At 52.3% G+C, this 13,697-nt stretch overlaps 2 protein-coding genes across 2 annotated transcripts; both read right to left on the bottom strand.

Moving 5' to 3' along the window:
• Positions 1 to 1,532: 1,532 nt before the first annotated feature.
• On the bottom strand, positions 1,533 to 3,038 carry CkaCkLH20_05551 (phosphotransferase; the record flags this gene model as incomplete). The annotated part of the gene is made up of 1 exon (XM_038888269.1): positions 1,533 to 3,038. One exon carries the CDS (start codon positions 3,036 to 3,038, stop codon positions 1,533 to 1,535), a length of 1,506 nt encoding a protein of 501 aa, XP_038746166.1.
• A 3,553-nt stretch (positions 3,039 to 6,591) lies between these two features.
• Positions 6,592 to 10,884, bottom strand: CkaCkLH20_05552 (histidine kinase hhk6p; the record flags this gene model as incomplete). The annotated part of the gene is made up of 3 exons (XM_038888270.1): positions 6,592 to 7,438; positions 7,488 to 8,422; positions 8,473 to 10,884. 3 exons carry the CDS (start codon positions 10,882 to 10,884, stop codon positions 6,592 to 6,594), a joined length of 4,194 nt encoding a protein of 1,397 aa, XP_038746167.1.
• Positions 10,885 to 13,697: the final 2,813 nt, after the last annotated feature.

The raw sequence follows: 13,697 nt of genomic DNA on the forward strand, positions 1-13,697 counted from the left end.
AGCTTACTCCTACTTTAGTTCTTTCACTCAGCACGATCTCATCAACAGCTTGAGACATCTGTATTGTGTATGAAATGGGCTAAAACTCTGTGGTGAAAATTTCCCGAGATACTCTTTGCAGCAAACCATATGGCGATGTCATCCACCCCAGTCGCATCGACAGATCATTCAGTCATTGAAAGCTGTCAGTACCAGCACTCAAAGGCAGTCTTAAAGAGATTTCGATGTCGAGAAGACCCTCGAAGCTTTCAACGCTGGCACCGAGAAGCAGAGGCTTTGAAGCTAGTCGGCGCTCATGTACGTCTTCGATATTGAGTCTCATGGGTTTGGGGCACCGCTGACGAGGTCTCACAGGACAATATCACAAAGCTGTTTGAATTGGACCCCGTTGCCCTTACAATTACTTTGCGCCACGAGCCTGGCCGCAGCTTAGACTTGCACGTCGACCTCGCCTCCCAAAAATGCACGCTCTCACCTGAAGCGGCCCACGAACTCTGGAAACAAATGTCCAGCGCATTAGCTTATGTCCACTCTCGATCGATAATTCATAACGATGTCAAGCCGGATAACATCATCTGGGACGAGCACAGCAAACGCGCTGTACTGATGGACTTCGGCGCTGCCCTCGTTGACCCTAACCCCAGTACCCTCCCGTACCGTGGCTGGACCCCCTCTGGAACTCTCCCCCATGCACAACCGATATTTATGGGGAAAGTGAAGAACAAAGCTGCAGATGTTTTCGCACTAGGTGGGACTATGTTGTTCGCTTTTGGGCATATCTCCTTGCCTGATGGGGCTTGGATGATTCCGCATGTCTTTGAGAATGGCGTTAGGGAGGAGTTGATGATGAGTCGGTTGACGAAGTTCGAATTCCGGAGGAGATCACTAGAGTTCGAAGATCCGAATCCTTTACTTGTACAGATGCTAGAGTGGGATTTAGATGCGAGAATTACGAGTGATGAGCTTTCAAGGCGTCTAACTTGAACGCAAGGGGCGGCGATGTTGCGTTAACAGAACTAGGATAGATTCAGAACATGATTGGGGCTGTTTTAGACATCGTGGACACCATTCTAGTCACGACTTCATTCCGACTCATATGGTGTTATTTAAGCCAATCGTCTCGTGGGGGTTGCCTCTCCAATCATAGCAAACTGGCCCGGCTTCAATGGCCTCGCATATTGAACTACTACCATTAACGTTATCTGAACTGATGGTACTTGACTGACACAGGTATCAACGGTCATGATACGACTGGAGTTCTGCAAGCCCGTGAGGTTGGCTCTCAGCTCCATTGCGACCACCCATTAGACTAACTCATGATGAATGAAGCAGAATCGATCAGCCAAGTGCTCATGAAGCGCGACACTCCAAACACAAGATCCAAGAACATATTCACATGGTCTCTTCTTAGTTTATTGCCCGGCCTCTGGTGGATAGTCTAAAATTATAAGAAGTTCTCGGACAGTTTCGAAGCATAGCAGGGCAGTAGTTGAATTTCTTGGGTAGCATCTGCTCTCTACCCTAAATCTAGTTCAATCAAACAATAGTTCGGAAAATCGCTCTCTAGCTTCTGTCGGGTCCCAGTCGACAATGCACCTTTCCTTTGACTCGGCCATCTTCCTCTTTACAAAGGGCTCCATGGCTGTTCTCTCTTCCTCACTTAGTAAATGTACTCTCGCCTTCCATAAATCATTCATGAGAACACCGGGTTCTCGATTACCAAAGAATCTCTCATCCAGATATTTCCAGTACATCGTGTCAAACGCCCAACTCTTCCTGGCGCCATAACTGAGAAAGAACCGTCCTGTTTCCCAGCTTTCCCGCATGTATGTGGACAACGGTGCCGGGAGAGGATTAGACCCTGGCAAGTCTGCCTCTGCGTTTCTTACAGCAGAGAGCCAAGTCTTCAAGCGCATCTCATATGTCTCGCTCCAATCGTCGATGCTGGGTGACCACATCTCAGCCGTATCAATGAGGAGCCACCAAGGTGGGTCGAGGATAAACTGCGTAGGTCCAACATAGGTATATTCCCAGTCGATGAGGGCAGCGATATCATCCGACTCGGTGAGAAGTATGTTTCCTGCTCGAAAATCGTCGCCCCAGAGCCGAAAAGAGTCGCAGCCGGAAGGGGCTGGAGAAAGTGTGGAAGCTGGAATCTTGGATGACTGGGCAGACCAGTTGTCCTTGGCGAAGCCGAAAGTAGAGAGCCGGCCTTGTTTGGCCAATTTGCGGAAAATTTGGCGTGCCACGTACTTGTTTCGGCAGTCATCCTCGGAAGTAACAGAATCGTTGCGTTGAAAAACGAGCTGTGCAATGTGCATGTCCGCTAACGCAGCATACCATTCGTCTGCAGTCTCATAAGTTGTACCCTCTGGAGGAAGGACGGCACGAGGAATGTTCGCAAGTCGAACCATATCGGTCATATTGTGAGTTATCGGCCTGCCGGCCACCTCGTAAGAGCCGTCATCGGCCTCGACCAAAGACCCAATCCGTGGGAAGGTTACTCGAGAAAGTTGCAACAGGCAGTGTGCTATCTTGCCCCAGATGAGCTCCAGCGTAGCCTCGGGAATGTTAGGATCCAGAGCATGAGGCTCTGAAGGGTCTTTGTTGCGTCTAGTCAGTCGGGCTGACACGCTACCGCAATTCTGGACATGCTCCATGATGACGAAGGGGCCAACCGTTGAATCCTGGCCATAAAAGAGTTGTCGGGGAATAGGAAGCCGCGTCTGCTTCGAAATGAAGGCTGCCGTGGCTGCTTCGTGAACGGTTTTCTCACGTGGAAACTGAACAAGGCTTGGACAAGGCAGTCGCACGATAACATCTGGAGACGTTCCTTCGAGGCGTATTCTGTAGAGGATGTTGAAACCGCCGAGGATCAAGGGTGATATCAAGGTTGCTGCCTTCCCGAACTTCTCTTCGGCGAGCTTTTCCACTTTGCGACAGGTGCTTTTGAGTCGCATTTCGTTTTGTGCCTCTTCAGAGGCCTCCTCATTCTTGTCCCAGACAAGGTTATCGAGTTCTTCTTGGCCACCATACATGTCGCTGTGAGAGACGCTGCAGCAAAAACGTCGTTTGATGTGATGGTGTTGGGGCTCGGAAAGGATGGGTGATACGGAAAATGCAGCAGGGTTGCAAGCAAGAATAACGACTGGCAAGTGATGCTGATTATAATCACCAGGTTGGAGAGGGGAAGAATATGGGACAGTGGTCAATCCGATTTAGCCCATTGGTGTGCTTACTCAAGCGGGCCATCGACTTACTGAGTCATCAACTCAGAAGGGAGTTCAACGCTCAATACGTATCGTCTTCTGCGCCGCCAAACGCAGGCTTATCCAAGATGAAGGTCCAGATATCGAGCGACACAGATTGGAAGTCATCGTCAAAACCAGTAACACCACCTCCATTAAAGCCAGGAAAGTCATCGTCGTCATCCTTGTCAAGCTCGACGACAAGCCTGCTATTGAAGACAACCAGGAGAACCAGGACAATCAGCACCAATAAGGAGTAACAAGGGATGTCTCAGCATGGGAGCATATTTTGCTGTGGCATGACAGCGACATGACTGAGTCATCGTCGCAGTCTTGTCTGGGGTTGGAGCGGGAAGGATATGATCATAGTACCTGCCCACCGCCATTGTTATCGTCCACCTTCAGTGTTGTATCTGAAGTTTTCATATCTGGAGACAAACTTTTGGTTGAGGTTGGCATGCACGTATCCTCAATAAAGTCATCCAGAAGCGAGATATTCTTTACCAAACTACACATCACCACGTAGAGCACAAGAATCATACTTCTTACAACTTCATGTAGGTATCTCTTTCCGATGAAGTTAGCTTAGCTGCGGTTGAGTTCACATTCAGTGTCAACACGCATCTATTATGAAGTCGATAACATCAATTCAAGATGGTAGCAACCACGTTCCTTATTTTGAATCTACTATCAAGTCTCTTGAATCAGCTCATTTAGTCCATATTAAAGTGTGAAACATATGTTCTAGTTCCAAAAGACTCAGTAAGAACACGATTAGAGCGGTGGTGGGTCGCAATCGCTATTGGCGCAGACACAGGCTTGTTCCAGGCTCCTAGAATCGTCCTCATAAATCAACAGTCATCATACCTCTCCATGCAGAAATCAACTTTCTCCGGTGTCCTATATCGTCGGTCTATACGTCTAGAATAACCTAATATCGAAAAGATTCATCACCTGTCATATCATACTCTTTAATTGCCGAACATCCCGGGCAGAAGTTCACGCCGCGCTGTGGCAGATTCTTTCCACCGACACCTGTACCAACTGTTCCTCAAACTATTCATTGAAGATTGCCCGTTGTCAGAGTCTTTATTCTGTGACCTTGCAAGTCTTTAAATACACACCTTGCCGACTCGACATCCTGTTTCCCATTCAACTGAAAACCAACTCGAATACGTCAACACCGAAAATCAAGATGATTTTGTATACCTCGTCCACTAACCCACCCAGCCACCCAGCCACCACGCCCACCCCCCGAAACTAGTATATCTTCCATGCAAAAACTCATCGAAGAGACCTGGGAAGCCATTGGCAAGTTGTCGGATTTCTTTCTCATAATACTGGCTGGAAAAGGCCTCATCACAAGATCCCGGCGAGCATGACACGCGGTTCAGGTACCATGAAAATATGATCCACCACCTTGTCCTTCTTACGACACAACCTTCCTCCCACCATCGCCGTCTTCCGTCGTCATCAGTATATTCCCACGTATACTCACTAAAGCCGCAAAGAATAAGCGAAGCTGCTACTTTAAGAGCAGCTCGAGTATCGCCGTGTTCCTGACATCGCCTCTCCTTGTTTACAAATACGATACCTTGCACACATCATTAATGGCAAAGGTCCATTCAAGCCTATTCTCTGCGTCGAGGTTCATCATTCGCGTACCGGGCGGCGCCCTTTATAAAGCCGGCGAGAACGACCGGAATACAGGAAGCAAAAGTTGACCATCTCTGTTAACCGCCCATGGATCCTGATCTTCGTGTGTCTGCAGAACCCTCAGGAGCACTCCATCATGAAGGTTACGAAAGTTAGAGGAAGGTGAGAGGGTGGCTTCAACTGCCACCGGATGAGAAGACCACGAGGTATCGATCCCTTTCAAATGCAGTACTCAACGGGGTATCTTTTATATAACAAGCCATTCGACGCACTTGTAGCCAACCCCACGCAGAATCGATGTGGTTTCTCTGTTCGATCGAACTTTAATGGAGCAAATAAAGCACACATCAAACCCCTCGTTCAACACATACACCGTAAGAATCAACCGACTTCCCTATTCGACACCACATCACCGTCTCCCCATCCCTCGGCTCTATCTTCCCTGAAGTAAACACCTCCAATAAACCAGGAAACAAAACGGCTTTTCCGCATCCATCCGAGGCTTGGAAAATTGGTAGAACGATGTTAAACCGGAATCCCCCACCCACTGCACGATCTCGAAGGGGGATGAGGAGAATCTAGACAAGCTACGATTGCAGCCGAACCCATCGCATCTTTCAACGTGTTGTGTGTACTCTTTATAAGAAACCAAGTTATCTCTCTTAAGTAACTCGCACCACAGCCGCCTTCCCCCCGCAGAAGCATAACCCATCCCCGCCCATCCCCTGACCACGGCCCCACACCGGCCCGATCCCGATACCTCCGACATCAACCCCGGTCCCCGGTCCCGGTCAGCGAGCTTATCTATATATAACCACATCCCCCAACCAAGCATCCCCCCCCCTCCCTCTCCTGCCCAAAACTCTATGCACGTAATCCGATGTCCTCCCTCCCGTCGTTCTTAACCTTCCCTCACCGCTCCTCGCCATGCGTCCACCCCGCGAGTAATCACAAACTCTACCATGGATAAGCGTCAGTTTAACCTTACACACTATACGACGCTGCACGACTCTTCTCTTAGATCTAGATCGCAGGTAGAACGACATCTGACTCGAAGCGCGATTCAGTATCCCTCAGTCTGGACAACGAACATGGCCTTCGGCCCCGAGGCGACTTACACAGAAGCCTACACCATCTCGACTCGTGACACGATCCAATCACAAAAAAGCCCAAAGAGGTATTGAACATATTACCATCATCAATTGTGTAGAGGCCCACAGCTCGTAAGCCTGGAAGCCGGCAGAATATTCATCACTGCTTTAAATGGGGGAGTGCAAGGTGTGGTTTCCCCTCCCTTCCTGAAATCAACGCCTAGCAAAATGTCTTGTGTGAACCCCCCGCCCTGTCCTGCCCGCCGTCTATGCCGGTCTCCGAAAGAAAAAAGAATATGTATACAACCTCCTCCCTACTTCCCTCACCCCTTGGTGTTCCTTTTTTTTGGACACCGAAAACCCCTTTCTGAGAGAGAGAGAGAAAATTTTCCATCACCAGACGCCGATCGAAATGCCAAGATGCAACATGACCTGCCGCGCTCCCGGTTCCTGTCGTTGTGTTGTTTTGTCGTGTTCGTATGTACACATCCGTCGTCGAGTAAATGATAAAAAAACAAGAGGCCGAGCACCTTTGCGCCTCGCTGTACTTAATGCCTGTGGTAGGCGCTGAAAGAAAAGGGATGCCGAGGAAACACCTATGATCTTCGATTCTGCTCCTCCTTTCCTAATTTTTCGACATTTTCTTCGGTAAGAGAGTCACCCTGGATGACCGTCTGGAACGATGCCCCGCGCCGGTCGAGCTTCTTGCCGCCTGCCGCGTCCATCAGCTTCCCGGCCTGTGCCTGCATCGCGAGCTCGTCGGTTTCGTTGCGGCGGATGGGCTTGGTAGACTCGACCAAGTCCGGCGAGTCGAACGGCGATGGCTCGTATGAGTTGTTCCTGGTCAAGGGCCTTGGGGTCACCACATCCCCCTTTTCTTCCCTGTCGATTTCCTGCTTCTCCTGCTTCTCCTGACTTTTCTGCACGTCTTGCTTGAGGACACCTAGGGTATCTCTAGACCCGTGATCATGCTCGACGCCTGGGATGTCTGCGTTGCTGCAGTATTCAGCTGTGTCCGAGCAGTCGGAAAGTGAGCCGTCCGAACCCTTCTGTGCGTCCGCTGGCCCATGTCGTCGCTTGACCAAACTCCATCTCACCAACATCCTCTCCAATGTCTTGCTCTTGACCGGTTTCGCCAGGTAGTCATCCATGCCCGCCTTGGTGCACTTCTCCTTGTCACCTTGAATAGCGGACGCCGTCATTGCCACAATGGGAATGTCCCGTACGTATGCCTTGTAAGGCACGTGATGACGCAACAAGTGTGTGCACTTGTAACCGTCGATGACTGGCATCTGTACGTCCATGAGGATGATGTCCGGCTTGGCGTGTTTGCCCTTCTGAGCAGCTGCCATGTATTCGAGGGCGTCTTTCCCATTCCATGCTGCAGTCACGGTGAATCCAAGCTTCATGATCGTCTTGGTCGCGATTTGCTGGTTGATGGCACTGGGAACTGTTAGCACGAGCTCGAAAGGTCGATCGCTATACGACTTACTTGTCTTCGACAACCAAAACGCGAATCTTGGAGCGTTCCGAATGTGGCAGTAGTTCCTCCTCTGAAGCCGGGGGTGTTCGGACAGAAAGTCGTCGAGATGGGGACTTGTGCTTGTCGTTGAGGAACTGAGAAGAGTCGCCGGAGGCAGGTGGCGTGTTGATCAACTGTTCAAACTCTGAACTATTGCAGGAGACGCTCATTTCAGACTGTAAGCGATCGGGGAGGGAGTCAATCTCAACAATGGGATTGCGTTGACGGCCTTGAGGCTTGCTGAATGGAACCCAGAATGTGGCAACAGTCCCGTTGCCGATCGACGATTCCAGGGTCACGTCTCCGTGCATCAGGTCGAGGAGGTTCTTGCAAATGGTCAGGCCAAGACCTGTTCCGCCGAACTTCCTGGCTGTGGATGCGTCTCCTTGGCTGAAGGGCTGGAACAGCTTTTTCCGCACCTCCTCTTCGATACCGATTCCGCTGTCCTCCACGACGAATTTGACGACAATGCTATCGGCAGTCTCCTTCTCTTTTTGAACGGAAAACTTGACGTAGCCTTGATTCGTAAACTTGATACTATTCGTCAGAAGATTCGTGATGATCTGACGCACACGCCCTGGGTCACCAATGACTACCAGATCGTTCTCGATATCCTTGGAGATATCCGACCTGAAGTCAAGATTCTTGCGCTCGGCTGCAAAGCTAAGCATCTTTCTGACGTCCGTGACGATGACAGACAGCGAGAATTGAACCTCTTCGATATCCAGCCGACCGGACTCAACCTTGGAAAAGTCGAGAATATCGTTGATGACAGTGAGGAGGGCGTTGGCGGATCGTTGGATGTTTTCGACGTATTCCATCTGTTCGGCATCGAGCTCCATATCTCGCAGCAATTCGGCCATTCCAATGACACCGGTGATGGGCGTACGAATTTCGTGAGACATCTGCAAAACTGGTCAGCTGATGGAACGCTCCTTTGTGTCGTCGCACTCACGTTGGCGAGGAATTGACTCTTGAGTCTGTTGGCTTCCTTCGCAGCGGCCTCGTTCGCCATGGCTTGCTTCTTCTCCCGGGCTTCCTCTTCCAGATCCTCGGCCTTCTCCTTCAACTCGGTCACATCCATGATGACACCGATGACGCCTTCGATGCAGGTTTCGTTTGTCACGAGACCCTCCTCCGACTTCTTGCCAAGGATCGGTAGGAATCTCGTGCGGTACCATCTGCCATCCATACCGTGTTCTGCGACTTCTTCCGCCTTTGCGCCTGCGAGCATGTCTTCGATAGGTCGGAGGAATTTCGGGCGCTCGCCATCCTTCAGCTGCGGGTTGAGGCGGTTGAAAACCTCGTACATGTCTTGACCGATGAACCAGTTGGAGTTGCTTTGCGAAGTGTCTTCTCCGTTATCCCAAATCAAGGCTCCCTCCAGCATAGTCATCTTGCGGCTCGTATCGACGGTGAAAATCGTGACCTGTGAATGGGCAAGCACGCTCAGAAGCTGCTGCCGCGTTCTCCTTGCTGTGAGCTTAGCCTCGATTCCCTCGTTGACGTCCGTACACGTTCCGAACCACTTCTCAATCTCGCCGGTCTCCTTGTTCCTTAGCGGAAGAGCACGTCCCAACATCCACCTCCATTCACCAGTCTTGCTACGACACCGGTACTCGGTAACGTATGGATCTCCCGTCGCCAAGGAATGCTTCCATCGCTTTACGGTTTCCGGCATATCGTCTGGGTGGAACGGATGCTTCCATCCGAGGCCTAACGAGTCCTCGGGCGTGAGACCTGTGTAGGTGTACCACCGGGTATTGAAGAAGTCATGGTAACCATCCGGTCTCGTAGTCCATACTAGTTGAGGCATCGTATCGCAGATTAGCTTGAATCGCTCCTCGTCCCGCTCTTTAATCTCTGTGATCTCTTCCGTCATCTTCGTGACGTCTCGGAACGTGACAACGCCAGCCAGGAATTCGCCAGTAGCGTCATCTCTGATCGCTTCACCGAGCGCATCGTACACGTGCCGTTTACCGTCGTGGTCCAGAGCTCCGACGCGCATGTTGCTAAAAGGCTGTTCCGTCCGGAGGAGAACCGAAATGGGAAATTCGCTAACGTCTAACTGTCTTGTGAATTCCGCGTCCCACAGAGTCCAGCCTGGCAATAGGTCGAACCCATCAGCAGACCTCTCCAGATCGCTTTCTTGGCGTAAAAGATTGCGAGCGGCCTTATTTGGGAATGTCACACTTCCGTCCTTCCACATTGCCAGGATTGGCATAGTCGTATTGTCGAGAAGTGCGTCCTTCATCAAGATCATCTTCTGCAGAATCGAGGGTGCGCTGGCGTGGGCCGCCGTGGATGGCGGACCCATGGGCGGGAACGGGCTCGACGATAGTGACACCGCACTAGGGCTGACACGAAATGACGGCGAGCTCGAGTCGTGGCTGGAACTGACTGACGGTGGGTTAGAGTTTGATATGGTTTTTCGATCCGCTTGTTCTAGCATGTTCGGTTTCGCCGTGGACTTGCGACTCTGAATTAGACTTGACGGGGGTGACTGAGAGCTGGTAAAGGTGAGTGTGAAGTAGACCTGGTGATCTTCAATCTCCCATATTGTTACAATCATTTTGGCGTAAACCTGATGTTCAGATGCGCCGGATTTGCTTCTGGGATCGAATCCTGGCTTTCCCAATTCTTTCCTGGTGATGATGACATCCACCACAGCGTCCTTGACAGTCGGTGTACTCGGCGGGTGGTCCGGGGGAGGCGGGGCCAGGGAACCGGCAGTCGGAGTGGCTTCCCCACCCTGGCCGAACATGTCGGCAGCATCCTTGGACGTTTGCCTCGCGCCCATCTCAAGCACGAGGGAGTCTAGAAAAGCTTCCCAGCCAACCCAGACCGGGCGACCTTCTTGAATCATGTCGATCCCCACCTGCGAGAGGGACTGCCCTCTCAACCTCTCGGCGATGTAAGAGTTGGTGTCGTCGGACGTATCCGCCATGCCCAGCATCCTGCCCATCGCCTCGTTCGCCAACACCACCGTCTTCAAGTTGGTCAAAACCAGTAGCGGTACGGGCAGATACTGCATGGCGGAAAAGGCGAGCTGTCCCGGGGTGATGTACGGCATCGATATGCGGAACGGGCTCGTCGAGTTGGATCGTTTGGTGCCGGCCGCAAGGTTGAGGTTCTCGCGAAAGAAGCGGCCTCCGCTGCTGCTGACAGAGCTCGGAGCGCCATCGCTGCGGAAAGAGACCGCTTCGGGCTGTGATTTCATGTCGAAGTTGAAACCGCTGTCTCCAGAAGAATGGCGTGAATCTCGTTTGGGAGGCTCTTCGGGTGCCGTCGACGCCTTGGGAGGTATGATCACGGGGCCGTTGCCTCGAGCATGGCCGCTGGCGAGTAAAGGTTCGGGGGGTGGCATTTCGATGTTCGCTCGCGCATGGGAAGTTGCGGGTCGCAGACGAACCTCCGAGTTGGGTGAAGAGCGGTAGGTGGACGAAACAGAAGATTTCGATGCAGCGGACGGAAAAGTCGCAGGCAAAAACTCCACGGCCGAGAGAATACACGGAAGAGCGGCGGGTAACGGAGAATCAGCAGGTCGGTTGCTGTTGCTAGAGTATCGTGGGGAAGGCGAAGGCGAAGCAGAGCATGGCGCGGCACGGCGCCTGTGTTGTGCGTCTGAGGGCGTGCGTTTTGGACTGCCGGAATCTAGACCGGTCTCCGGAGAAGGGCCTGTGGAAGGGAATGCGCTCTAATTGAGTGCGGTCTAGGCGTAGTTCGGCTCTGAGCGACGATGGTGTGCGAGCGCCGTGATTCCAATCTGTTAGTCGAAAAGCCTCCCGGTGCGGTGCAGGCTTAGCAGAGCAGTCTCAGCGGCTGAGGCTGTCGGGGGGCTGGTTGAAAGCGCAAGCAGCTTCCGACACTGTTCGGCAGGGGCGAGACGAGGCGGAAGGAAGCTGGTGGGTTGTTTGAGATGAATTCTCGAACAGCTCCAGGTCGACTGCAAACGGCGGCGTCGAAGGGAAGGAGGCGGAAGAGATGAAAGACGGGGGGAAGGATGTGGTTGTGTGACGACAGCAGCAGCAGTAGCGGCGGCGGCGGAGGAGGCTTAGTAAGGATGGGTGTCTCGCGGCGGATGGGAAATCTGAAATCAGCGGATAGCGGCCTGGAATCCGGAAGTGGTGTGGTATGGTAGGTGTGTTGAGGTTGACGTTGTGGAAGAGCAGAGAAGTCCAGTCGGAGAAGATGAGTGTTGGTAGGATTGAAAGAGGCGGATGCAGGGTGCAGTTGCAGATGCAATGGCAAGCTAGGTGGAAAAGTCGCCGTTCATCAGTTCCTAGTCCAGCTCCAGGCACAGTAGTTCGTAAGTGAGCCGTGCAAAACTTTTGGATCTTGGTCTAAAAAGAGAAGGAGAACCAGTAAAAGACAGAAACAGGTGGTGAGGAGTAAGATCGGGTGCAGAGAGGGGAAATGAAACGAATAGAAGATCAAGCTCAATTGGGAGATGGAATGAAATCAAGGCTGGGGCTAAGACGAAGCAAAGCGTGGTTAGGTAGGTAGGAAGAAGATGGAAGATGAGGATCCAGTTTGACGGTGGTCGTTTCTGGTCTACTACTTTGGTTCCTCTCTTGGTGTCACTGACGGGCGGTACGGATGGATGGATACACAGGCGCACACACACTGGAAGGCAACGGCATCGACATCGACAGTGGAAGTGGCAGCAGGAGCTCTTGGTTGACAAGTTGGATGTCAATGGACGAGGAGAGGGCATGGGGCCGTCATAGTCCAAACTTTGTTTGAGTGAGAGAGCTAGGTTCCTAGCAAAGTATCCGTACTTTGGTGAGTGGTGAAGCGTCAGGATGCAGGAGAATTGGTCGGAACCCATGCACGTCCGGGGCGGGCTTGCAACATCAGCTTGGGGGTCCTTGCCGCTGGGCAGGGGACTGTGGACCAGGGACTTCAAAGAAGATGTGTGTGTGTGTGGGACGTGGACTGGACTGGAACTCGAGAACAGTTTGCACAGCGCACCGCTCCACGCTCGTGGCCCAAGGATGACGATGTTTGTGTGGAGAGAGACAGACCAGAGGGAGGGAAGGCAAGGGAAGGGAAAGGTAAAGCAACCCGGAAGCGAGTCCGCCGCACGCAAACCTAACCTTCTGTGTGTTGTACTATGTAAGGTAGGTATTCGTACCTCCGCCCTCGAAAATCCACCTGCGAAACAAAAAGGCATCTGCGATGATTGAATACAAGTGTTGGTGGCGGTCCATCGAAGGGAACATGAATCAAAAGTACTCCGCCCTGCTGGTTTGCGGAAGGTGGTACTCGTGCCTGGTTTCTGTGCGTGTACCCTGCATGGACCAGGTCATCTTACATAAGGTATCCTTGTATCCGAAGTGCCGCTACGTACCGAGTACTTGCAGTCAGCTACAAGAATCCGGGTCACCAGAGGATGGGAAAGTTGGAGTCGGTGCACAAACTCGAGTGCGGCGAAATGGCGGATTCGAACTGTCAACGACTCGACTGGCCACAAAATGCCTCCCCGGACTTTGGTACATGGGTAGGTACGTACACTTATCACCAGGGCACCTCACCATCTTCACCAAACTGAGTATCCCTCCCGCAGAACCCCTCCTGTCGACATCACAACCACCACAACTACGGATACAGACTGTAGCAAACAAAGAGGAACCGGGTGCCAATACGTGTCTACCGCGTGCGTGAACGCCCCATTCATTGAGCCGTGTTCCTGTTGAGCCCTGCGTGTCCACTGCCACTGCCGACTGTCCTGGGCTGTCGCATGTCCACCATTACGCCCTGCCCGCTGCGGTCCAGTGGGGTCATTAGCGGTGCCTGTCCGCTGGAAATGTCGGGCGGCGTCGTCGTGTCCACCGGAAACCCCGTGTCATGGAATCAACGCCTTTCTCCTCCGCCTTCGTCCAGGACCAAAGCCCTCGATCCAGCTCGACCGTCCCAGGAGCCCAAAATCTTCACCGTTCCCGCGAGGCATCTCCCTGCCATTTCCTCAGGCACCCACGTACCCTTCACTCACGTTTCGATATCCGTTCGGGGTCCCGCCTTTTCGCCCTGCAATACCCTACGGTACGAATACTGCAGCCCCAAGCTCAAGCTCTCGTGCCTTACCTCAGCTTGTAAGGTATGTACCTAATCTCGCTGACATCCGCTTCCATCACCTTCGCCTCCCGATGAGCTCGATGCTGCACTGCACCTCATCAG

Source organism: Colletotrichum karsti (genome assembly GCF_011947395.1).
Source record: "Colletotrichum karsti strain CkLH20 chromosome Unknown Scaffold16, whole genome shotgun sequence".
NCBI lineage: Eukaryota > Fungi > Ascomycota > Sordariomycetes > Glomerellales > Glomerellaceae > Colletotrichum > Colletotrichum karsti.